This window comes from Rhipicephalus sanguineus, chromosome 3 (genome assembly GCF_013339695.2).
Source record: "Rhipicephalus sanguineus isolate Rsan-2018 chromosome 3, BIME_Rsan_1.4, whole genome shotgun sequence".
Classification (NCBI taxonomy): domain Eukaryota; kingdom Metazoa; phylum Arthropoda; class Arachnida; order Ixodida; family Ixodidae; genus Rhipicephalus; species Rhipicephalus sanguineus.
The window spans coordinates 217,736,404-217,762,825 of record NC_051178.1 but is presented as its reverse complement, the minus strand read 5'-3'; the positions used below and the strand labels follow the sequence as shown (position 1 = coordinate 217,762,825).

General features: G+C 48.9%; 1 protein-coding gene across 2 annotated transcripts in view; it reads right to left on the bottom strand.

Annotated features, from left to right (window-relative positions):
* Positions 1 to 26,422, bottom strand: part of LOC119388303 (nostrin) — a 105,515-nt gene that overhangs the window by 40,984 nt on the left and 38,109 nt on the right. For both annotated transcript variants that reach the window (XM_037655999.2, XM_037656003.2), the window contains one exon: positions 16,585 to 16,673. In XM_037655999.2, coding sequence (XP_037511927.1) covers positions 16,585 to 16,673 — 89 coding nt within the window. The remainder of the gene's footprint in view (positions 1 to 16,584; positions 16,674 to 26,422) is intronic.

The following is a 26,422-nucleotide window of genomic DNA, read 5'->3' as shown; positions in this document are numbered from 1 at the left end:
TGTTAATCAGTTACATTTCTCAGCATCAAGGAACGATCGCAAGCAGTGGCAAGCTTAGCTGGCCGCGATGTTTGCGAACGATGTAAAGCTTCACTTATGATAGTGTGCGTACGGTCATACCATACGGTGATAATGTTTGATAATATCTGCCGCAAATTTCATTTCTTTATGAGGCACTCACGCCCTGCATTATAGTAGAGACACTAATAAAAATTTACGGCGCAAACAAAACCATATGAGCCACAAATCAGCCTTGACATGGCAGCTTCGCTGCAGCGAGCCGAGCGAGCGACGTGTAAGCTACAACCAGCGCCACCTAGACAGCGCCGGTCGAGGCATCGGTGGAGAGCGTCAGCGCAGGCGGCGCGGTCTTCACACTTCCCTATTCTAGCCACTGTACTATCGTATCCCAATGCATTGCGAAAAGTGTGGCGGAAGTGACGTCAGATTTATGGGGCAAACAAACCGGTATGGGGCAAACAAAACAGCAGACGCCCCGCGGCGTGCTCTCCGCGGTGGTTCGCTTCTGCTCGGATTTGTAGTCCCGGCGTAAACTTAGCGCGTATTGTGCGGTTCGCACGCAGTAAAATGTTGCAAGCAGACGTTTACCAGGCTGTTCGTGCGTGGCAGGCCCGAGCGCTGCGTGCTGAAATTCTTCGCGGAGCGCTTTTGTGCAACAGTACAGAAACTACCGGTACGTGCCGTAATCAAAAACATTCAGCCTTTGCCTCATCGTATTCGAACTCACCTCGCAGTGACTTACGCGTTCTGCTGGGCGTTAGGCCTTTCTTTTCCTTTCTCGTAGCCCGATTTCCAGATCTATTGCCCGATTAGCGGTTATTTGCTCGTGTATATGGAGTGAGCGCAGTAGCTATTCGGCGCAACGCCAACCTATAGTTGACGTAACGTCACGTCGAAAAGAAGACACCGCTGTATTGTATACGCGATCGTGCACGTAAAGCTTGTAATTCCAGCGCGCACGCAACGAGCGCACACCGCACTCCGTACAGTCACCGCACAGTCCGATAACAACAACAAAAGTTTGTTGCCATTTCGCTTGAACGACACAGCCTCTAAAACGTACGATGCCTTCAGCGCATGGTATGTACGGCGCGTCAGACGCCAAAAACAAAATTTCACGTGTGTTCCGAGTTGACACAACGAGTAAGAAGCAACAGAGCGCACATCCGAGAGCTCCGCATGCAAATACCAAGCCTTAGTGATCAGTACTGAAGCGAACGTATACGTACACATGAAAAGTGACAACCGGTACTGCCCGCAGTGCACGCGATTTGCACAGGGTATACGCAACAGCTGGGCATTGCGTAGCTTTCCTAACGAACACACAGAAAGAGCAGCACGCGTGAATCGACTACGCCGCTTGCACGGCGAAAAACAAACTAAAAAAAAAGACTGCATAGTTTCGCGATGCGCGCATGCGCTTGCGAACGTCGCGGCGGAAGTCGCGAAATGTTTCGCTGCGCCTTCGCTAGGAGGCGATGCGGGTGTTTGCGATGTGGAGGCTTCACGAATGTGACGTCAGGGCCTCTCCTTAGTATTCCCACGGCCGCTGGATAAAAAGCGCACGGTACGGCCTGCCGCGTCGGGCGGCTTTCTATGGGAGAGCGCGTGTTGGCCCTAGTTGCAGTTGCGGCCGCTGCGGCGCGACGGGGCGGGGAAGGGGAAACGGGTGCCGGCGGCTCCATTGGGGCAGCAGCCGCAGCAAATTAGTTGGTGGTGGTCACAACAGCGATCTCACTCAGCTGTTCTAAGCGGTTTTTTTCTATCTCATCTATCGTAGTCATGACATATACATTCAGTTGAGTTCGTTCGCGTAATCTGGTTAAATAGCCACTTAAATTTCCGTGTACGTGTGCCGAGCTCCTGGCATTTCTTTTTCAAGGACTAACTTTTTGCTGTGTGTCTGAAAGAATATTCCACAATGCGCGTAGCAACATTATATGGCGCTGAATGTGTCAAAAAGTGGTTGTAATATTTATGTGCGTGTAATAAATGCATCGTTTGTTATTTTAACATATTGATTTCCGTGACATTTCTTCAGCATCTTTCTGAAAATGCTTGACAAATATTTATCTGAAACATCTGACAATACACGTTCATGTTCTTTATACACAGGAAGTGCATGTAAAAACATACGTTGAATCTTTTTCATGATGTCTGATGCATGATACTGGGCCGAAAATTAATTCAGCTTCGGATGCTTGATACTAGCGGATTTTACAAATATAATGACGCACTCCTCGTAACTTCGTTGAAAAGGCTGCGGAATTATATATTCATTAGAAATGGCTTGCAAATATTCTTGACATTTCTTAGCAGGGCAATGCCATCAAAGTGATATATATATATAATCAAGCTACAACTGAAGTTTTCTTTAACTCAAGATACAAAACCACGAAATGGCGGAGATCAACTGCAGCTATATATATATATATATATATATATATATATATATATATATATATATATATATATATATATATATATATATATATTCTTCATGCATGACAATCGCTGACCCGGTTCTTTTCGAGGCGGCCGGGTCAAGTGACAACAACGTTTTTATATTTACACAAGTATACTATAGTAGCACGCACAACCACGGCTGCTGTAGGACTGTCAAGTACGTACCTTTGTTGGAGCGAGCACGGGTGCCTTTGTAGAAAATATATATAGAAAAAGTAAACAGTAATAGATGACAGAACCGCATGACAGACTGCCAGAAGACAATCACGTTGGTGTGCAACGAAGATTCGCCAGTGTCTGTACAGCGGCTAACGTCAAAGGAGCAAAACGGAAGGTTTTATGGTCTGCACAGACTGGAAGTAGACATGGGAAGCCGAAATTTGGGCTCACAAGCTGGAGGCATAACAAAAGAATAATGAAAAATAAGAAAACAGAGACGAGTATAAGAAGCGTACCCACTCCCCTTTTGTTTTTGTTGTTTACCGTATAGCAGTCAAAAGTGACTCACCTTAACTTTGTCCCTGTGAGTCGCTCGCAATGTGTGTGTTGGCTGCCACGTATATTTGTTTGAAATGAAATCTTGTCGTCGCCCACCAGCCGCTTTTCTGCACTTTTTTTTGTCTCCGCATGTTTTGCTGAGGTAAGTTTGAGTCTGTGCCCCGTACCACAGACAACCCCACTCTCTGAATAAAAGGGATACACTTGCTTTTCACGGAAACCAACATAGGTACAACACGGCATCGCGGGGAAACGCACGCCACCGCAACGCGACAGCGTTCGTAAATAACCGGAACCGATGACAAAGGTGCCCCGGACTGAAAGGTACGTGGGAACTAAAAAAAAACGAGAGATAAGAGAAAACGTGAAGGTGGTGTCACGGCCGCTGGATTTCAACAACGTTTGCAACAAGCCGCCGTTAGCAGCTAGCAGGGATGAGCCCTGTATTCATAGTACTTGGATGTGGGCGCAAAAAGACAAGGACGAAGGGAAGAAGACTTTTTGTTGTCAGTAGCGCCAGTGTGTGTGTCTTCTTCCCTTCGTCCTTGTCTTTTTGCGCCCACGTCCAAGTACCATGACAGACCAACAAGCCCGCATCGCTACCCTGGTCAATCTGAATTCATAATAAATAAAATAACTTCTCACATTTTGTCCAGATTTTATGTTCACCGTTGAATTCGTTACACGATCATGAAAACGGCGTAACGGGAAGAGACGGAAATACTGAAAAGCGCAGGAATGCAAGCCGTTGTGTTCGTGTGTTTTTCAGCCTTTTCATCACTCTTTCCGTCTGACCGTTTTCATATTAATTAATCCGCATCAGCTCGCCCAATTGTCAGAATTGAAGATGCAGTCACTGAAATTTCAAAGTGACTCGAATCTCCTTCTATGAGATGGTCGCACATACGATAAGCAATATTTCATGGCAGTTGCATGCAATACCGTACCGCATGTGTACTATAAACATCTTTGGAGGAAGGACGAAGTTTATCTTATTTTGTGTAAAATAAACAGCGGCCGCTGCAGTTTCCGAGATCACTTTTTTTGAAATGAAATGATTAAATCTGAAGCAACATACTCAGAGCCAAAATAAAGAATTTCGATGCATTAGGAAAGGTGCAGCGCCTCCAGGTTGGTTAGTAGTGGTCTTCTAGGATACCAGAAAAATATGCCCACGCGATTACTTCCGCAAAAAGCGATCGGTGCGCGAAGATGCATCTTTGGCAAGGCAAGAACAAAATTCCCGAGCGCTGCAAGAATGTACAAGAAATATCGGTAATTAACTGATGTTTACACGCTAGATAAATTTTAGAAGAAGATTTCGGGCGTCACATGAAGACGCACGCGCTCAAGCATAACTGCCGCAAGCGCGCCGCGCATGTGATCCCGCGGGCGTCCGCGAAACCCTCCCCGCCCGGTGGCGCCGAGGCGGTGGTCCGGGAAACTAGGCCCGTCACGCCGGTTTCGGAGCACGCGGCAGGCCGTACCCGTGCGCTTTTTATCCAGCGGCCGTGGTATTCCTTCCTCCATGATTCCCATGGTGGCTGAACGATCGCAGCGCCAGAGTTCCCTCTAGGTCATTTTAGGAAACTCTATGCATACAACCACACATACTGCGCTAACGTGTGGGTGTATGTGTGCCTTTTCTGTCCCTGTCTTTCGCGCTGCTCCCTTAAGTTGTGTTGAACCAACTAGCCAACAAGTTCACTCTTCAAGGTATCAGTGGTGTTCCGATGTAAGCGCCTGGTATAACTCAGTGCGCTCCAGAATGAGGGATTTGCCTTGTTAAGCTTCACCGCTGCACAGTGGCGTTATGCGAAGAAAACTAAACGTCACGCTGTGAAGCTCTAGCCCTTCGTGGCCGAGAAGGGTTCGCTGCCGCAAAGTGGTTGATAAAACATTTACGGCTTCGAAGCAACTTAAAGGAATCAGTCATCTCTCGAGACTGTCTGAGACGTGTGAATATTAAAGCTTACAGGCGTATTTTCCATTTGTAATAGTGGATATATCAAATTATTTCGTGATCCCCTTCGAATTCGATGTGTCTGACAATCGTCGAGTGAGGTGAAACTTGAGGCACTCGAGAGCATGCGTTGCATTAAAATGTCTCTGCATGCCCTGCTTTACGTTACCTCGCGAGTGTTCGCTTGGATTTATACAGATCGTTAAGACTATCAGCAGCGCTAAGAAATCCATCATCTGCGCATTTATTATATGACCTGAAATGTAGCAGCTGGCGTTTGAAGTAGACATCCGTAGCGGCGCCTCATCGCAATTGTGCAGCAAGTTCACTATGGGATCACGTTTCGGGCCACCTGATTCATTGGTATCTTGTAATAATCTCTGTTGGCATAATTAAGTTTCTCCATGACACTATTCCAAGCTACTCCAAGGAATGGCTTGGTCTGTTCTCTAATGTAGAGGTTTGCTGCTAATTCGTTTGCGTGGCAGGTAGAAGAATTGAAGAAACCTTTGCTATGCACTTGCGCATTTATTAGACGTTTGAGTGCTCGTACGGTGACTGGAGACTGCGTGGGCGCCTTTTTTGTAATTAAAGAAAACAAAGCATCAGGTAACGTATGTGGCAGTTACGATTTCTCTGCTGGTGGACTTCGCTGCACAACGAATCGTCGATGCACAGTACATGCTTTGTGGCATAACACAGCTGCAATGCCATAAAGCTGACTATAGTGAATCTGTCATCTTGTAGCATGTATATATAATGTAAATATATAGTGCATTGAATCCAAGGGGCAGTGCAAGCATGGCGTAAACAAGCAGGGTACGAGTCAAAATATGGGCGGCGTGCGCAGCACAGATTTCTTTGCGCTCCACAATGAAGGAATCGCTTTGTAAGTTTACTGCTACACAGTGGTGTAATGCGACGAAAACTAAATGTCACGCTGTGAAGCTTGCTAACTGTGGCTGCAATTAGTTGCCGGAAAGATGTATCACCAGGTTGCTTCAGTGGCGCAAAGTGTTGTCTGGTCCGATACGTACACGTTTCACACGAGCAGGTTGATGAAAAATAAGTAATAGGAAAACTTCAACGGCTTCACAGCAGCTTTAGAACGAACAATTGTCTCGAGGGACAGTCTGAGATGCATGAAGATTTATTGATATATACTGAGTATGTGCAACACAATGAAATGAAGACAGGAGAAGACACATAAACGACATAGACTGGCTATATTGTTTATGTGTCTCCTCTTGTCTTCGTGTCATTGCGCTGCACAATAGTATATATCAAGACATGTACCAACTATATTTAAGCTTCAGACAGGCATTTTATGCATTTTTAATTACGGGTATATCGAACTATTTAGCGATGCCCTTTGATTCTGATATATGCGAGTTTTACTGTATACATATACACTTAGCCGACAGTGGCACGTAACACATTGGTCGGTTCAGCGAAGCATTATGTGGTGAGGAGCACTGATTTTCCTGGTGTAAAGAAATACTTTTTTTCATTATATGATATTTAGGAGATGTTGGTGCTTCTGTATAGCACCGGCTACTCCTTTTCACTGATGATAGGATATGTGAAAAGCACAGCAATGAAAAAAATATTTCATAAAGAACAGCTAGGCAAAAAGTTATTCACAATGGTGTTTCATATATCGGCTTGATACCGCACGCATGTGATGGGAGCCATGCATGCATATGCGACATATATCGGTTGAAGATGGCCTAGATCCATCACCACGATGTGTTCAGTAGGCACCGGGAACTCCACTGATCTGATGAGGAAATAAGCAATCTGCATCGCTGCGCCTCCTAGTACACACATGATGTGCTCCAAGTAGGGAGGCCGGCTTCGGCGTGACACTCATTTGTGTGGTGGCTCGATCGCCACAAGCATTTGTTTAAAACAAGCAATAATATTGATTATTCGGTGACTATCATGGAATATTTGAGCTAAACGTTTTTCTAAGGCAACATTTGGGAAAAGCTGGCTTTTATGAAACCACAAAACAAGGCCCAAACAGCAGCTCATATGAATATATAGCACGCTAGCTGTTCTGATCATGTCTCAAACTTCGTCGTCCAAAAAGAACCAGCTTATTAAACTAATGCACTTGATACGCCAGCAAGGTTAACACAAAAATGAAACCTAATGCACTGTGCAGCTATGCCTGCACAGTGATCTCATTGAGCTGAAACAAAACTGATTCCCCCTCCTTGCGAACTGCGTGCCCCTTAGTCAAAAAGTGGCCCTTCCCAAAGAAAGCAGCAAGTATGCACCTTTATTCGTGCGTCCATTAAATCAAGCCACCTGCATCTCCATGGTTAAATCGCATATGATCAACGTCTCGCACGCACGTAGAGCCACGGGACTAGGCTAGGTACATCTCGCTTGGAATTTCCTAGGGACAGCACCAAAAAGTGGTCTGGCAATGCGGGCATGTTTTGGTGGCTTTTTAGTCGCTCCCGTGTTGTGGGCAGGGTTCTGTTTGGTGTCACAGAAGTCTGGCAACGTGGGGCACACCACGGACGCTGGCAAAATACTGAGAAGCGCAAAGCGGCTCGTGGGTTATGTGCGCCCCAGTGACATGGGCACGGATGCACGCCTGCCCCGAAGGGGCAGGCGCGCAGGCTAAACAGCGCGTGGCCACGATAGCGGCCAGTAGCGCGTGACGGAGACCCTGCCAACCGGCCATTGACCGTCAGCGAAATGGCCGCACTCGCGAAGCGAGGGCAAAGCCACGATTATTTTTTCGCGCCCGAAGGGTGCAGAGGGCCTTCACTGAGCAACAGGGAAAAACTGCCGGCAACTTCGCACGCGTCCATGGTCTGCCCGTGTTGTATCACTGGGCTGCACTGCCCCAAGTTGCCAGACTTCTGTGACACCAAACAGAACCCTGCCGTTTTGTGATCGTGTGATCGCCGTCGTCGCTGTCAGTTGACCGCCGGCCGCCAGCAACAGTTCACAAGAGACGCTAGACTTGCTTCACCGCTGCGCCATAATCGCAGTGCCTGCAGTGCTGCAGCGAGAGAAGCTTTTGAAAGGAGTGCCAACAGGAGCCAGCAGGTCCAAACTGCGTAAGTCATCCCATCCTGCTGTAGAAGAGGCACTTCTGTGGATACAGGATGCACGGAGCAAAAACATCCTGCTCAACGGACCTTTAATTCAAGAAAGAGCCAAGCAGCTTGCATTCGGTCTTGGCATTGAGTTTGAGGCCAGTCAGGGGTGGTTTGATCGGTTCAAGCGCCGACATAGCATCAGCTACAAAGCTCTTGGTGGCGAAAGCAGAGCTGCCAACGAAAATTCCGTCAAGCAATGGAAGGACGCGAGACGTTGCCAACTTTGCTAAGGGGATGGAAGGCTAGTGATATCTTCAATCTGAATGAGTCGGGAATATTTTTCAAAATGCTTCCCGGAAGAACATTTGCTTTATCCAATGAAGATTGCAGCAGGGGCAAAAAGTCGAAAGAACGAATTACAGCCATGTTTTGCACAAATATGGAAGGCTAGTTATAGGCAAATAAAAAAACCCACGCTGCCTAAAGAACTACTCAGTAAATATTGAATACACAGCAAACAAGGCTGCTTGGATGACATCTGAAATATTGAATAAATGGCTCGCAAATTTTGATCGCAAGATGGCCATGAAGAAAAGGAGAATTCTACTGTTCCTAGACAGCTGTTCAGCCCATATGAAGCCACCGCCATTGAAAGCTGTTGAGCTGAGATATTTCCCTCCAGGCTGCACATCTCTACTACAGCCCCTTGATCAAGGGGTGATTAACGCAGTCAAGATCAAATACAGAGTTCGACTCGTTCAACACCTGCTGTCTGACATGTTGCAAAAGCGCGAAACGACCATCAACATGAGATGTTGACAGGCTCCTGGAATGACATTCAGAGGAGTACCGTGACAGGTTGTTTCCACAAAGCGGGTTTCAATCTGCAGCAGGAAGAGACAGAGGAGGATGCTGCAGACAAAGACCTGCAATGTGCAGTTGAGCCGGAATCATGGCCACTCATACAGAGAATATTTGGCGAGTCTGGCACATTCCAGAACTTCGTTGAAGCGGACAACAATCTTGCTGTGGCAGAAGATCTTTCGGATGAAAGCATCATAAGAATGGTGCAGGAAGGGGAGCAAGGGGAAGATAGTGACTCGGATGTATCGGACAGCGAAGACACCACCAATGACATCTGGTGAAGTCACGACAGTGCTGGGGAAAGTTCGCAAACATATACAGCTTTGGCCCAGTGGCCACGAAGCCCTTGACCTTGTCAGTAGGCTGGAAGGAGCTGTGCTGAAAAATTGTATAGACACAGCCCTGAAGCAGACAACAATGGAGAACTATTTTACAAGTGAAGTGGCTTGAAAGCAAATTGTGAAAAATAAATGTTTTGTAACCGTATGTAGCCTTTTTTGTGCTTATTTTAGCTGTAGTGTGCCCACAATGAAATATGGACTGAATATAGAATGAAAAAATGTCACCCTGCTTTAAGAGACCTCTCACATAAGAGACACAAACTGCTCCCCGGCACGTGCCTCTTATAAAGGGGTTCAACTGTATTATAAACAGCAGTGTCCTACTTACCGAGAAATTAAGCTAAATGTATCGCACGATGAGCGCCACGAGTGAGACATTTAGGAAGTGATCCCGATGACGTGAGAGAGTGAGTGCAATTAATCACTAGTAATCAAACTAGCTGCAATAAAAAAAGAGCCTTCCGTGCATCAAGAGACGTGATAAAATTCTGCTTGTTCGTTTCTGTTTCATTCATGGAAAGAAGAACCTCTTTGGCGTTGCCAGGGGAACGACGCACGTGGTTCAAAAGTTCCGTTTTCGCCGAACTGCGCTTCGCCCGGCACCCTGCTTCGCTTATGCGGTCGCGTCTCAGTGGTAGTTTCGGTATTGCATACTGCCGCGTGTGTTTTGCACGCTCGTGAAGGTCGCTCTGATAGAAAGTTCGACAAAATACCGCATGCATGTGATGTTGCCGGATGCATGAATGGTGCACGCTGCCAGCGCATGCTGCTGTGCAGTAAAGGCGGGCAACAGGCACGGCAACAGTGACATGCGAAATACCGCTTTCAGGCGGGTGATTTGAAGTGCGCTAACGCGATGCTGACCACTAAAATGTGATTTTATTTCAAAATAAGCACTTCCTTGGCATAAAAGTAGCACTACGAGGTTTCTGAACCGCTATTTCAACAATCAACGTCGACTTAATATGCCTTTAGTGTCCGTTTAAGGAAGTGCTGTGCCGAAAGACGCTGTTTTAACACCAAATTTGTGTCATGAGTAAAGGGGCACGGGGCGCGAGCCGGACAGCGCAAGGCGTCGATGGTGTGCGGGGGATGGAAAAATACCCGATGGTGTGCACCCCCGCCACGTCGACGCAAGCCATTGGCCGGAGGAAGGCGCGTGCCACGCGACCCGAACCGAGGTGCGGAACCCCAGAGGATCAAGCAGTCATTGTTCGTTGGAGTCGTCAAGGAGCAAGGTGTTGCAAGCCAGCGTCGCACCCGCGACGAGTGCGGTAGGGCTCCGTTCTGGGGGCAGCAGCAAGAGAGGCTCGGGAAGGTGGCCGTCGACCTTGGTGTCATCCAAGTGAGGCTCCCCGGGCTTGCAGCAGTCCCGTCACAGCAGTTCGCAGGGCACCTACGGCACTCCCACAGCGCGGCAAGACGACAGCGACCCACGACAATCACGGAGAGCCACGTCGGCAGTTTGACCCGGTGGCACCAAGAGGATAGGCCGAGGGTTAGGCCTAACCGGACGAGACGACGTTCTCGAAGGAAGACCGACGGGTCAGCGACGAGGACGACTAGCGAGGCGGCAGCTTCGACGACGGCGACTCCCAGACGTCGAGGAGTAGCATCGACGGGACTCAGCGTCGACTTTGGCGCGGAAGCGAGGCGACGGACTCACGCGAAGTAAGAACGTTCCATTCGCATCGCTAGACCAAGACGCCATAGTTGCCAGACTTTCGGGCCACTCAGGCCGAGCCTAGTTAGAAGTGGTTGTTATAGTCAGTTGTACCGCTGGGCGTTTTTGAATGTTACTTCCAATTAATTTTTGGTGTTAACTTCTTGTTTGCCGTGTTGTGTGATAAAGATTGGTTTGCAGTGACGCCACGGTCTCCGGCCTCGCTCTCTCTCCCAACTCCATCACACATTGCAAGCGCTCCCGAGATACGTGACATAATAAGTGGCGAGCCTGTGCCAGGATTTTTCCAGCGTTTGGCCCAGTTACGTATCGTCGGGGGTTGCAAGGATGGATTGGGAGAAGTTGGCGGCCGTGGCCAAAGACGTAGGGATGGATAAGGAGGAGACGAAGAGGTTTTTTGAGGTCGCTCAGAAGGAGCATGACAAGGAGCTCGCGCTGCGAGAACGGGCACGCGAAGCAGAGTACGAGCGCGAGAAGGAGCGCGAAAAGGAGCGTGCGCGTGAGGCGCGGGAGCAGCATGAGCGTGAGGAGCAGCGCGCGCAGAAGGAGCATGAACGCGAGAAGGAAATCCTAGAACTGAAGTTGAAGTTAGCAGAGATGAACGCGTGTCCGCGCAGCGACCCTAGTCGCGCGAGTACCCCGACGACGGCGTTGGCCAACTCTACTCCCACGCCGAGACAAATTTGCCCAAGAAAGCTAATGGCACCCTTCGATGAGCGAAGGGACGATCTTGATGCATATTTGCATCGATTCGAAAGGATCGCTATTGGGCAAGGCTGGGAGAAGGGCGAGTGGGCAAACGCTCTGAGTTTGTGTCTCGTGGGAGAGGCCTTGAGTGTGTTTGGTCGCATGCCAGCCCAAGAGTCTCTAGACTATGACATAGTAAAGAAGACTTTATTGGAGAGGTTTCGGCTAACTGCCGAAGGTTTCCGGGACAAGTTCCGAACATGTAAGCCCGAGAATTCAGAAACGGGCAAGCAGTTTGCATGTCGCCTATCCAACTACTTCGATCGTTGGATAGAATTGTCCGAGACGGAAAAAACGTACGAAGGGGTGCGCGACAGGATGGTTGGCGAACAGTTCCTAAACCGGTGCAGCAGTCAATTGGCAGTATTTTTGAGAGAAAGGAACTTGCACACGGTGGAGGAGATGGCCAAGCAGGCTGATCAGTTCATGGAGGCACAAGGGTTAAGGAATTTGGAAAAAGACAAAGACAACAGTAAGGAAGAAGGGAGCAACAGTGAGGCCCCAATGGGTAAACAAAGGGCACAGCAGCGGTGTTTCTTGTGCGACAGAATAGGGCACATAGCCATGAACTGCCGCACAAGCACTAGTCGACAAGAATCCCACGTGATATGCCAATTGTGCCAGAAAAGGGGGCACAAAGCAAACGAGTGCAGGAATAGACCGTTGGAGCACACTGCATGTGCAGTAAGGTCAGAAGAGAAGGAAGAGGTAGTCGGTGCTGTGATAGATAGGTCGGAAGGGGTTAATATGCCAGTGGTGGAAGGCAAAGTAAACGGCAAACGGGTAACGGTATTGAGGGACTCAGGAGCAGATACGGTGTTAGTGAGGAGAAGCCTGGTGAATGGACGAGATTTCACGGGGAGAGTAGGAACAGTGGTTTTTGCAGATGGGTCCAAGGTGAGACTACCAGAGGCCAAGATACGGCTGGATACCCCTTACTTCGTAGGAGAAATTACGGCAAAGTGTATGGAGGATCCAATTTATGACGTGATCTTAGGAAATAGGCCAGGGGTACGAAGGGTGGACGACCCAGCGCAGCCAGGTGGCTATGTCAGGCCAAGAAAGCAGTACCGGAGAAAAGAAAAGGCAAACAAAAGCCCTGAAAGCTCAGAAGCTAGAGAGGAAAATGTGGGTGGCGAAGGACAACGCGAGAGTAGATCGAGAATTTTGGAGCAGGTAGGGGTAACCTCAGAGGAGTTCTCGAAAGAACAAAGGTGTGACAGAACCCTGAGGCACGCGAGAGATAGGGTTGGCCGTAAACGTACAAGAGAAGGGTTTAGAGACGGAGTGTTTTACGAAGCGATCAATGATTTGATTTTCCGGAGGTTCTGGAAAAGCGGAACACCCGTCACACAATTGATGGTGCCCACATGTTATAGGCAGGCAATCTTAGAATATTGCTACGCGAATGGGTTCAGAGATACCAAGAACCTGCGAAGAGAAGTGACGAGAGAGGCATTTTGGCCAGGGATATATCGAGATGTTAAGCAATTTGTGAAAAGTCGCCAATGAAGCTATTGGTTGTGTCATCGTGAAGTGTGGTACCTTGGTATGGACTATAGTGTTTTGGACAATGAACATGTGGTGGGTAGAACTAAGGATAGTGGGGTTGTGAAGTGCAGACAAATTGTGAGTGAAAGCGTGCGACGATGTGGTGAAGGGAAGGTGAGCCTAAGCCAAGCAAGGAAAAAGCACGCATCACAAGATACGGGACACCATCAGAAGAGCAGTGGTCCGTAACCCCAAGGAGGAGGATGAAAGCAGTTTTTTACGAAAAAACTCTTCAAAAGGGGGCCCAATGTCATGAGTAAAGGGGCACGGGGCGCGAGCCGGACAGCGCAAGGCGTCGATGGTGTGCGGGGGATGGAAAAATACCCGATGGTGTGCACCCCCGCCACGTCGACGCAAGCCATTGGCCGGAGGAAGGCGCGTGCCACGCGACCCGAACCGAGGTGCGGAACCCCAGAGGATCAAGCAGTCATTGTTCGTTGGAGTCGTCAAGGAGCAAGGTGTTGCAAGCCAGCGTCGCACCCGCGACGAGTGCGGTAGGGCTCCGTTCTGGGGGCAGCCGCAAGAGAGGCTCGGGAAGGTGGCCGTCGACCTTGGTGTCATCCAAGTGAGGCTCCCCGGGCTTGCAGCAGTCCCGTCACAGCAGTTCGCAGGGCACCTACGGCACTCCCACAGCGCGGCAAGACGACAGCGACCCACGACAATCACGGAGAGCCACGTCGGCAGTTTGACCCGGTGGCACCAAGAGGATAGGCCGAGGGTTAGGCCTAACCGGACGAGACGACGTTCTCGAAGGAAGACCGACGGGTCAGCGACGAGGACGACTAGCGAGGCGGCAGCTTCGACGACGGCGACTCCCAGACGTCGAGGAGTAGCATCGACGGGACTCAGCGTCGACTTTGGCGCGGAAGCGAGGCGACGGACTCACGCGAAGTAAGAACGTTCCATTCGCATCGCTAGACCAAGACGCCATAGTTGCCAGACTTTCGGGCCACTCAGGCCGAGCCTAGTTAGAAGTGGTTGTTATAGTCAGTTGTACCGCTGGGCGTTTTTGAATGTTACTTCCAATTAATTTTTGGTGTTAACTTCTTGTTTGCCGTGTTGTGTGATAAAGATTGGTTTGCAGTGACGCCACGGTCTCCGGCCTCGCTCTCTCTCCCAACTCCATCACACATTGCAAGCGCTCCCGAGATACGTGACAATTTGTCATTTTTAAAATTGCGAGATGTGAACAATTGTCTGAAATTGAGAATGCTGTAGATTGCTTGCAAACTATTGAAACATTATTCTAAATAGCTCGATTTGTATCCTGCACGACCAGGTACACTTTAGAAAGACTACTACTGTTACACGCCTAAAAATGAGATGACTAAAATGAAACTTTTTAATGAGAATTCAAAGAATGCACTCTACTATAAGAATCTAGACCAGGGTTAAATTCATGCATAGCAGATGTTGCAATAACAATATTGAGCATGTTTTAGCAAAATGCAACAGTTTCCATCCATTGATAAACAGACACAAATGGCCTGCCTGAGGATTTGAGGATAGCAGAGAGGCAAGCACAGCGGTTTCGAAGGGAATGCTCACTGACAGCCACCGAATTGCAGAAAGCTTCTGCAAAGCATCTTGTAATAGGACTGTCACCAAACTTGATATCACATAGACAAGCACCCTTGAACACAAATGTTAGAAAAGAAAAACTGCATAAAAATCAAACTGCAATGAGTCCACAGCATAAAACACCGTTCTCGACAGCAGTCATCATGAGCAGTGGACAAAGCAAATTCATTTGTGACTGCTACTAAAGTGACATGTATGCAAACAGAAGGGCCATTCTCCTCCACTGGAATTGAAGTGGCATGCACAAGGTTTGATCAAGCATCCTTGAGGCTTTGTCGTGAGAGTTGGTTTACAGAGAAGCGCTCTCTGACGAAGGCCATTCAGTACCTGCTCTACATGAAAATGGGTTTTGCACCTCCTCCTCACCAGCTCCAAATAATTAGGATAGAAAAGGTGTCACATACAGGGAAAAGACCTGCATGAAATATTTTCTACAACTATACATTTTTTTATAATGTGAATGCGATAGCTTAGGCATCGTTTGTTCCAACGAACTATGGGACCTCCCCTATATGCCATCTGTTCATATTTAGGCTGATCTTATTACTGCTTTCCCTTTGTCCCTGTCATGATGAGCCACTACAGTTCCTGCAATAGTACCGCTTCGAGTGTTTGACAATCCGTAGGACGCTGCCAAAAAACAAAATGCATGGAATGCATTTTGCCTATTTCTGCATCCAATTTCTAAGCCTGACAATTCGTTTTCTTTACTGTCTAATTATACACACTGCATGAACACAGCCAGTTTTGTCCGGAGCTTTTCAATTACTCACCCTGCCGCTCGAATTCTGTAATATACCAGCACAGACGTATTGCTATACAGACATCGCAACTGTAGTCACGAGTTGTGAGCTCTCGATCTTTTCTTGGTATTGTGCGAGCGCACACTTTGAACCTCACCGGGCCGCTTGAAACTGTGAAGGTAAATTACCTTCTCAATGGCAAAAACCGCAATTTCTCTGTTACACTATCGGGTCACCCTCGCACGCTGCGGCAGCCTAGCACGTTCTCCTCCTCAAATAGTTCTTTCTCAGTGGATGTAGCACATTTTATTTTCTACTTGACAGGCCGTCCGAATGAAAGCCTTTGCAGCTGCACTGCCCAGTGAGTGGTTTGGCCACCTTGAAAGCACCAAAATAGTTGCAAGTATCCACCACGGCACATAATGATGAATTATGTGCTTTTTAGGCCAATTACTTTCAACACTGCTGCACTTATTGATGTTAACTAAAGTAAAATTCGCATCGAACATCGGTTTAGTGATTTTGCAGTCACTGCATTCAAAATCACATCACATCACATTACTTTATTTCCTTAAAGACCCCTCAAGGGGGTATTACATAAGGGGTGGGTTTACAGTACAGCCAGGTGAAATTCATACCGAAAGAAAATAGGAAAATTCGGAAAGAAGAAAGAAATGTACAGCTACAGAGCAAACTTCGTCCACTCGTTTATTTACAGATGACATTAAGGGTGTTTCCACTGAGGGCTGGCTTTTGCAAAGAAAACTACAACTGTCTTCACAAGTTGCCTCTACGAATAACTGGGCAACATCGCTTGCTCTATGAAGCACGCATCTCTAGAAAATTGAGCACTTTAGTGCTGAGAAAATAGACTTGCCTTGAAATGTTGCAGGCTGGGATCTAAGCACTACTTGACAGCTTTGCCCAGGTCAATCCATTGCCCATACAAGCAATCTGGGCCAGTATTTCCTAGCGATGTCCTCTTGGCCAGTGGTCAGAGAATTATCAAAAAGTGCTGGACTAGCATAAAGCTGTTGCTACAGAAGTGGGTTGCACAAACCTGTTGAAGCTTCTCCTGGACCCGCAACTGGGCTTCCTCATCACCAAACCGAGGAGATTCCCTGAAGGCCTGGGCTAGGGACTCCACACCTGCAGAACAGATTTGGTGCAAGATCCCACCGTTGTTTCATTTACATCCCCATATTCCCAAGAAGGGTATCAGGCACCCTGCTCCAGCCTCGCTTTTTTATAATCGACACTGCCAACCACATCTACATGTCAGCTAGTGTTACTTACCACAAATCAAACAGAGACACTCACCATATGCAAGAATAGTGAATATTTCTAGCTAATGACAGTCAACACTATTAAACGTAAACTTGTTACCAGTTTTCATTGCCCACTTCACCTTTAAAGTAAAACATAGTTCATTAAAACTTGTTGCTGGGTGAGTTGGTTCACGATGCTGACAGATATAAAAGGTGCAGCTACAGGGTGAGAGGACAACACAGTTGAAAGATGGCTCATCTTTGTCCAGCAGCTGTGAACACGTTTAAAGGGAAACAAAACGTAAACTTGTTACCAGCTTTCATTGCCCACCTCACTTTTAAAGTAAAACATAGTTCATTAAATCTTGTTGCTGGGTGAGTTGGTTCACGATGTTGACAGATATAAAAGGTGCAGCTACAGGGTGAGAGGACAACACAGTTGAAAGACTGCTCATCTTTGTCCAGCAGCTGTGAACACGTTTAAAGGGAAACAAAACGTAAACTTGTTACCAGCTTTCATTGCCCACCTCACTTTTAAAGTAAAACATAGTTCATTAAAACTTGTTGCTGGGTGAGTTGGTTCACGATGCTGACAGATATAAAAGGTGCAGCTACAGGGTGAGAGGACAACACAGTTGAAAGATGGCTCATCTTTGTCCAGCAGCTGTGAACACGTTTAAAGGGAAACAAAACGTAAACTTGTTACCAGCTTTCATTGCCCACCTCACTTTTAAAGTAAAACATAGTTCATTAAAACTTGTTGCTGGGTGAGTTGGTTCACGATGCTGACAGATATAAAAGGTGCAGCTACAGGGTGAGAGGACAACACAGTTGAAAGATGGCTCATCTTTGTCCAGCAGCTGCGAACAGGTTTAAAGGGAAACAAAACGTAAACTTGTTACCAGCTTTCATTGCCCACTTCACTTTTAAAGTAAAACATCGTTCATTAAAACTTGTTGCTGGGTGAGTTGGTTCATGATGCTGACAGATATAAAAGGTGCAGCTACAGGGCGAGAGGACAACACAGTTGAAAGATGGCTCATCTTTGTCCAGCAGCTGTGAACAGGTTTAAAGGGAAACAAAACGTAAACTTGTTACCAGCTTTCATTGCCCACTTCACTTTTAAAGTAAAACATAGTTCATTAAAACTTGTTGCTGGGTGAGTTGGTTCATGATGCTGACAGATATAAAAGGTGCAGCTACAGGGCGAGAGGACAACACAGTTGAAAGATGGCTCATCTTTGTCCAGCAGCTGTGAACAGGTTTAAAGGGAAACAAAACGTAAACTTGTTACCAGCTTTCATTGCCCACTTCACTTTTAAAGTAAAACATCGTTCATTAAAACTTGTTGCTGGGTGAGTTGGTTCATGACGCTGACAGATATAAAAGGTGCAGCTACAGGGCGAGAGGACAACACAGTTGAAAGATGGCTCATCTTTGTCCAGCAGCTGCGAACAGGTTTAAAGGGAAACAAAACGTAAACTTGTTACCAGCTTTCATTGCCCACTTCACTTTTAAAGTAAAACATAGTTCGTTAAAACTTGTGGCTGGGTGAGTTGGTTCATGATGCTGACAGATATAAAAGGTGCAGCTACAGGGCGAGAGGACAACACAGTTGAAAGACAGCTCATCTTTGTCCAGCAGCTGTGAACACGTTTAAAGGGAAACAAAACGTAAACTTGTTACCAGCTTTCATTGCCCACCTCACTTTTAAAGTAAAACATCGTTCATTAAAACTTGTTGCTGGGTGAGTTGGTTCATGATGCTGACAGATATAAAAGGTGCAGCTACAGGGCGAGAGGACAACACAGTTGAAAGATGGCTCATCTTTGTCCAGCAGCTGTGAACAGGTTTAAAGGGAAACAAAACGTAAACTTGTTACCAGCTTTCATTGCCCACTTCACTTTTAAAGTAAAACATAGTTCGTTAAAACTTGTGGCTGGGTGAGTTGGTTCATGATGCTGACAGATATAAAAGGTGCAGCTACAGGGCGAGAGGACAACACAGTTGAAAGACGGCTCATCTTTGTCCAGCAGCTGTGAACACGGTTTAAAGGGAAACAAAACGTAAACTTGTTACCAGCTTTCATTGCCCACCTCACTTTTAAAGTAAAACATAGTTCGTTAAAACTTGTGGCTGGGTGAGTTGGTTCATGATGCTGACAGATATAAAAGGTGCAGCTACAGGGCGAGAGGACAACACAGTTGAAAGATGGCTCATCTTTGTCCAGCAGCTGTGAACAGGTTTAAAGGGAAACAAAACGTAAACTTGTTACCAGCTTTCATTGCCCACTTCACTTTTAAAGTAAAACATCGTTCATTAAAACTTGTTGCTGGGTGAGTTGGTTCATGATGCTGACAGATATAAAAGGTGCAGCTACAGGGCGAGAGGACAACACAGTTGAAAGATGGCTCATCTTTGTCCAGCAGCTGTGAACAGGTTTAAAGGGAAACAAAACGTAAACTTGTTACCAGCTTTCATTGCCCACTTCACTTTTAAAGTAAAACATCGTTCATTAAAACTTGTTGCTGGGTGAGTTGGTTCATGATGCTGACAGATATAAAAGGTGCAGCTACAGGGCGAGAGGACAACACAGTTGAAAGATGGCTCATCTTTGTCCAGCAGCTGTGAACAGGTTTAAAGGGAAACAAAACGTAAACTTGTTACCAGCTTTCATTGCCCACTTCACTTTTAAAGTAAAACATCGTTCATTAAAACTTGTTGCTGGGTGAGTTGGTTCATGATGCTGACAGATATAAAAGGTGCAGCTACAGGGCGAGAGGACAACACAGTTGAAAGACGGCTCATCTTTGTCCAGCAGCTGTGAACAGGTTTAAAGGGAAACAAAACGTAAACTTGTTACCAGCTTTCATTGCCCACTTCACTTTTAAAGTAAAACATCGTTCATTAAAACTTGTTGCTGGGTGAGTTGGTTCATGATGCTGACAGATATAAAAGGTGCAGCTACAGGGCGAGAGGACAACACAGTTGAAAGACGGCTCATCTTTGTCCAGCAGCTGTGAACAGGTTTAAAGGGAAACAAAACGTAAACTTGTTACCAGCTTTCATTGCCCACTTCACTTTTAAAGTAAAACATCGTTCATTAAATCTTGTTGCTGGGTGAGTTGGTTCATGATGCTGACAGATATAAAAGGTGCAGCTACAGGGCGAGAGGACAACACAGTTGAAAGATGGCTCATCTTTGTCCAGCAGCTGTGAACAGGTTTAAAGGGAAACAAAACGTAAACTTGTTATTAGCTTTCATTGCCCACTTCACTTTTAAAGTAAAACATCGTTCAATGAAACTTGGTGCTGGGTGAGTTGGTTCATGATGCTGACAGATATAAAAGGTGCAGCTACAGGGCGAGAGGACAACACAGTTGAAAGACAGCTCATCTTTGTCCAGCAGCTGTGAACACGTTTAAAGGGAAACAAAACGTAAACTTGTTACCAGCTTTCATTGCCCACCTCACTTTTAAAGTAAAACATCGTTCATTAAAACTTGTTGCTGGGTGAGTTGGTTCATGATGCTGACAGATATAAAAGGTGCAGCTACAGGGCGAGAGGACAACACAGTTGAAAGATGGCTCATCTTTGTCCAGCAGCTGTGAACAGGTTTAAAGGGAAACAAAACGTAAACTTGTTACCAGCTTTCATTGCCCACTTCACTTTTAAAGTAAAACATCGTTCATTAAAACTTGTTGCTGGGTGAGTTGGTTCATGATGCTGACAGATATAAAAGGTGCAGCTACAGGGCGAGAGGACAACACAGTTGAAAGATGGCTCATCTTTGTCCAGCAGCTGTGAACAGGTTTAAAGGGAAACAAAACGTAAACTTGTTATTAGCTTTCATTGCCCACTTCACTTTTAAAGTAAAACATCGTTCAATGAAACTTGGTGCTGGGTGAGTTGGTTCATGATGCTGACAGATATTGTCACGTGGTCATGACGTCGACGAAGACAGCAGTCGGCGTTTGCAGAATGAAACTGTTTATTTGGCCGAACTTGTGGCCGGGAAAATGAGAACTAGAACTACAGCAATACACGCTGTACAATGATAGCGGCGAACAGGGCGTCGTCCGTCGATCAACTGACAAGCGATCAAGCGCGTTGGCTTTTATACAGGCGCTGTCGAACTTTCCAGCAATATCGCTGGTGGCGCCGTCATCTCTAGACAAAGCTGGAACATTCGCGTGCGGCGCGCAATCTTAACAAACCGATCTACAACAATCGCGACGCTTCTAGAACACTACTTCGCGGACAGCGTCGAGCGTTGATAACCGTCCCTGCCGGTCAAACCCGAATACATCAAAACAAGACAAGTGGGCGTGGCATTGCCCCCCTCTGAAAAAGCATCGTCCCGATGCTTGTGAAAGAACATAGAAGAGGAAAAAACAAGTGCATACACAACTAAATTACAATAACAAAGGAAAAGATAGAGTCCCCAGGCTCGCTAACGCGCAAAAAACGGCTTAAGGCGCACGACATGGACGATTTCAGGTCGCGCACGGCGCCGCTGAGAGTTCGTAATGCCGTCAGGGACAACCTCATAGTCGAGTGCGCCGAGGCGTCGAAGTACCCTGTACGGTCCGAAGTATCGTCGAAGAAGCTTCTCACTAAGTCCTCGTCGGCGTATTGGCGTCCATACCCATACACGGTCACCGGGCTGGTATTCCATGTGGCGTCGTCGAAGGTTGTAGCGGCGACTGTCAGTCGTCTGCTGGTTCTTGATCCGTAGGCGGGCGAGCTGTCGTGCTTCTTCGGCGCGCTGTAGGTAGGTGGTCACGTCGATGTTTTCCTCGTCGGTCACGTTTGGTAGCATGGCGTCGAGCGTCGTTGCCGGGCTCCGTCCGTAGACCAACTTGTATGGCGTCATCTGCGTCGTTTCCTGTACGGCCGTGTTGTACGCGAAGGTCACGTACGGAAGGATGGCGTCCCACGTCTTGTGTTCGACGTCGACGTACATGGCCAGCATGTCGGCGATAGTCTTGTTTAGACGCTCGGTGAGGCCGTTGGTCTGTGGATGGTACGCGGTGGTGCGGCGGTGGCTTGTGTGGCTGTATTCCAAGATCGCCTGAGTTAGGTCAGCCGTGAACGCCGTACCTCTGTCGGTGACGAGAACCTCTGGGGCGCCGTGTCGCAAGACGATGTTCTCCACGAAGAACTTGGCTACCTCGGCGGCGCTGCCTTTGGGCAAGGCCTTTGTCTCGGCGTAGCGGGTGAGGTAGTCAGTCGCTACGACGATCCACTTGTTGCCGGAAGTCGACGTCGGGAACGGCCCCAGTAGGTCCATCCCGATTTGCTGGAACGGCCGGTGAGGTGGTTCGATTGGCTGCAGAAGTCCCGCTGGCCTAGTCGGCGGTGTCTTCCGTCGCTGGCAATCTCGGCAAGTCTTGACGTAGTGGGCGACGTCGGCAGCAAGGCGTGGCCAGTAGTATTTTTCCTGTATTCTGGCGAGCGTGCGGGAAACACCGAGGTGTCCAGCCGTCGGGTCGTCATGTAGGGCCTGGAGGACTTCTGGTCGCAATGATGAGGGCACGACGAGAAGGTAGTCGGTTCGAAGTGGCGAGAAGTTCTTCTTCAGGAGAACGCCGTTCCGTAAGAAAAACGACGGCAGTCCTCGCTTGAATACCTTCGGGACAACGGCGGTCTTGCACTCGAGGTACTCAATAAGGCCCCCCAGTTCCGCGTCGGTCCGTTGCCTTTCGGCGAAGTCGTCGGCACTTATAGTTCCGAGGAAGCAGTCGTCGTCGTCGTCTTGCGGCGGCGCGTCGACGGGGGCACGAGACAGGCAGTCGGCGTCAGAGTGTTTTCGTCCGGACTTGTACACGACGGTAATATCGAATTCTTGAAGCCTGAGACTCCATCGTGCGAGACGACCTGAAGGGTCCTTCAAGTTAGCTAGCCAACATAAGGCGTGATGGTCACTGACAACTTTGAAGGGCCTACCATAGAGGTAGGGGCGAAACTTTGAGGTAGCCCAGAGAATGGCAAGGCATTCCTTTTCTGTTGTGGAATAGTTTGCTTCTGCCTTGGATAGTGACCGGCTAGCATAACTGATAACCCTTTCAAGCCCGTTAGTCTTTTGCACAAGGACGGCACCGAGTCCTACGCTGCTTGCGTCGGTGTGTATTTCTGTATCGGCGCAATCGTCGAAATGCGCAAGTATGGGTGGTGTCTGCAGGCGTCGTTTAAGTTCTTGAAAGGCTTGCACTTGCGCCGTTTCCCACCTGAATTCCACGTTATTCTTCGTGAGAAGCGTCAGTGGTTCGGCGATCCGTGAAAAGTTTTTGACGAAGCGTCGGTAATAGGCACATAAACCGAGAAATCGGCGCACGGCCTTCTTGTCGGTGGGTGGCGCAAATTCGGTGATGGAAGCTGTTTTCCGTGGGTCTGGGCGCACTCCAGACTTGCTGATAACATGACCCAGAAACAAGAGCTCGTCATACGCGAATCTGCACTTTTCTGGCTTCAGGGTCAGTCCAGAGGTCTTGATTGCTTGAAGTACTGCCTCAAGCCGCCGGAGATGCTCGTCGAAGGTCGAAGAAAACACGACGACGTCGTCCAAATACACAAGGCACGTCTGCCACTTCAATCCGGCCAGTACGGTGTCCATGACACGCTGGAACGTCGCAGGTGCCGAGCAAAGACCGAAAGGCATGACCTTGAACTCAAAGAGGCCGTCGGGTGTTATAAAGGCAGTCTTTTCTCGGTCTCTCTCGTCGACTTCGATTTGCCAGTAGCCGGTCTTGAGGTCCATCGACGAAAAGTACGTCGCGTTGTGAAGTCGATCCAGGGTGTCGTCTATTCGTGGGAGGGGGTACACGTCCTTCTTCGTGATTTTGTTCAGGCGCCGATAATCAACGCAGAAGCGCAGTGTCCCGTCCTTCTTCTTCACTAACACCACGGGTGACGCCCACGGACTCTTGGACGGTTGGATGATGTTGTCGCGTAGCATCTCGTCGACTTGTTTCTTTATCGCGTCGCGCTCTCGAGTAGAAACTCTGTAGGGGGTCTGACGGAGTGGTCGAGACTTTTCTTCTTTTATAATGCGGTGCTTCGCGAGGGGCGTTTGTCGGACCCGCGATGACGACGAGAAACAGTCCTTGTATTGCAAGAGCAGGGTTTTGAGCTGGTCTTGCTTGGCCTTCGAAAGGATCGGGTTGACGTCAAAATCCGGTTCGGGACCTCTATTCGTCGAAGCAGGTTCGGCAGCATCGAAGAGGACGAAAGCATCGCTGGCGGCTACACATTCGTCGATGTAGGCAACCGTCGTACCAAAGTTGAGGTGCCTATATTCGTGGCTGAAGTTTGTCAGCACTACTTTTGCTTTACCGTCACGCAGCTCGGCTATACCTCGTGCGACGCATATTTGACGGTTCAGGAGTAGGTGCTGATCACCCTCGATGACGCCTTCAAGGTTCGCAGGTTTTTCGGTGCCGACGGAAATAACGATGCTGGAGCGCGGCGGAATGGTCACCTGCTCTTCTATCACATTCAATTCGTGGTTGCCTGGCATCGCGTGGGGCGGGAGCGCTTTGTCCGAGTTCAGTGTTATCGACTCAGACCTCAGGTCGATGACGGCGCCGTGGTCACTTAGGAAGTCCATTCCAAGTATCACATCCCTGGAGCAGTTTTGTAGGATTACAAAGCTTGCAGGATAAGTCCGGTTATTGATGGTGACTCTCGCCGTGCAGACACCAATCGGCGTTATCAGGTGGCCTCCAGCTGTCCGGATTTCGGGTCCACTCCAAGCGGTCTTTACTTTCTTCAGCTTGGTGGCGAACGGTCCACTAAAGACAGAATAGTCGGCTCCGGTGTCGACGAGGGCTGTGACGCTGTGGCCGTCGATAAGAACGTCGAGGTCGCTAGTTCGTCGTCTCGCGTTGCAGTTAGGTCGTGGCGTGGGGTCACGGCTGCGTCGGTGTGTTCCGCTGCTTCCATTTTGCGTCGTCGGGTCTTCTTCAGACCGCGAGATTTCGTCGTCAGGGGTCTGTCTGGTTCGCGTCGTGTTCTGAAGGTTTCGTCGCGGCGTCGTCGTCGGCGGCGGAGGATCTTCGGTAGTTCGTCGTACAGCAACCGCACCTCCATCGGTTGCTGCCCTTAGTTTTCCGGATACGGGCTAGGCGACCGGCCCCGGTTTGGGCCAGTGTACGGCCGGCGGTGCGGTGACATGTAGCGGCCGGGCGACGGCGAGCGGGAAGGTCGTCGTTCTTGCCACTGTGTTCCTGTGAGGTAGTCGTCGATGTCGCGCGGCCGTTCGCCTGGCTGCGGGCGCGGCGCGTTGATAGCGAATCCCCGTAGTCCCATCTGTCGGTACTGGCAGCGGCGGTACGTGTGGCCGGCCTCTCCGCAGTGGTAGCAGAGCGGGCGGTTGTCGGGGGCACGCCAGACATCGGTCTTCCTCGGGGTGCTGCGCTGGCCGACAGGTGGTCGGTAGGGCGTCGGTGGAGGCGGCGGCGTCTGGCGACGGTACTGCGGCGGTGTGGCGTCTTGGCGGGGGCGTGGAGGAGGAGCATGACGGCGGGCTGCAGCAGCATAGCTAATAGCTTGCGGCTGCGGCTCTGCTAGCTGAGGCGCGCCGAGTGAATGCTGGATCTCCTGGCGCACGACGTCGGCGATGGACTCTACTTGAGGTTGCGACGGAGGTAGAATTTTTCGCAACTCTTCTTGCACGATTGCTCGAATCGTCTCACGCAGGTCGGCGGGTCCTAGGGCTTGAACGTCGGCGTAACTTGTAGCCGAGAAGCTGCGGTTGTATTGCCGCGTTCGCATCTCAAGCGTTTTCTCGATCGTGGAAGCCTCCGATGCGAATTCAGCGACCGTCTTCGGCGGGTTCCTTATCAATCCAGCGAAGAGTTCCTGTTTGACACCCCGCATGAGGAACCTCACTTTCTTCTCTTCGGGCATACTTGGGTCGGCGTGTCGAAACAGGCGATTCATCTCTTCCGTGTAGATGGCAATATTTTCGTTGGGCAGCTGCACACGGGTCTCCAGCATAGCCGCGGCCCGTTCCTTGCGGACCACGCTCGTGAACGTGCTTAGGAACGTCGTCCGAAAGAGATCCCATGTTTGTAGGGCGGATTCTCGGTTCTCGAACCACGTCCTCGCGGCGTCTTCTAGGTAGAAGTATACGTGGCGCAGCTTGTCCTCGCAGTTCCAGTTATTAAATGTTGAGACCCTTTCGAAGGTCTCGAGCCAAGTCTCGGGGTCTTCACATGGCGAACCACGGAACGTCGGCGGCTCCCTGGGTGGCTGCATCACGATCGCCGTAGGGGGCACTGCGTCAGTCATCGTCTCGGCGGTCGATGTGACGATCTTCGGCTGCCTGGCGTTTTCGGGAAGGAGCCCGTACTCTGGTTGCAGTCCCTTCTGCCGGCGGCTGGTTCGAGGATCCGGGTTGTCCTTAGAGTCGTCTTCTTCGCGGCTTGGGCTTGGGTCAGCGCTCCGCGGTGGCGTCCGGATCATGAAGCAGCACCTCCACCAGATGTCACGTGGTCATGACGTCGACGAAGACAGCAGTCGGCGTTTGCAGAATGAAACTGTTTATTTGGCCGAACTTGTGGCCGGGAAAATGAGAACTAGAACTACAGCAATACACGCTGTACAATGATAGCGGCGAACAGGGCG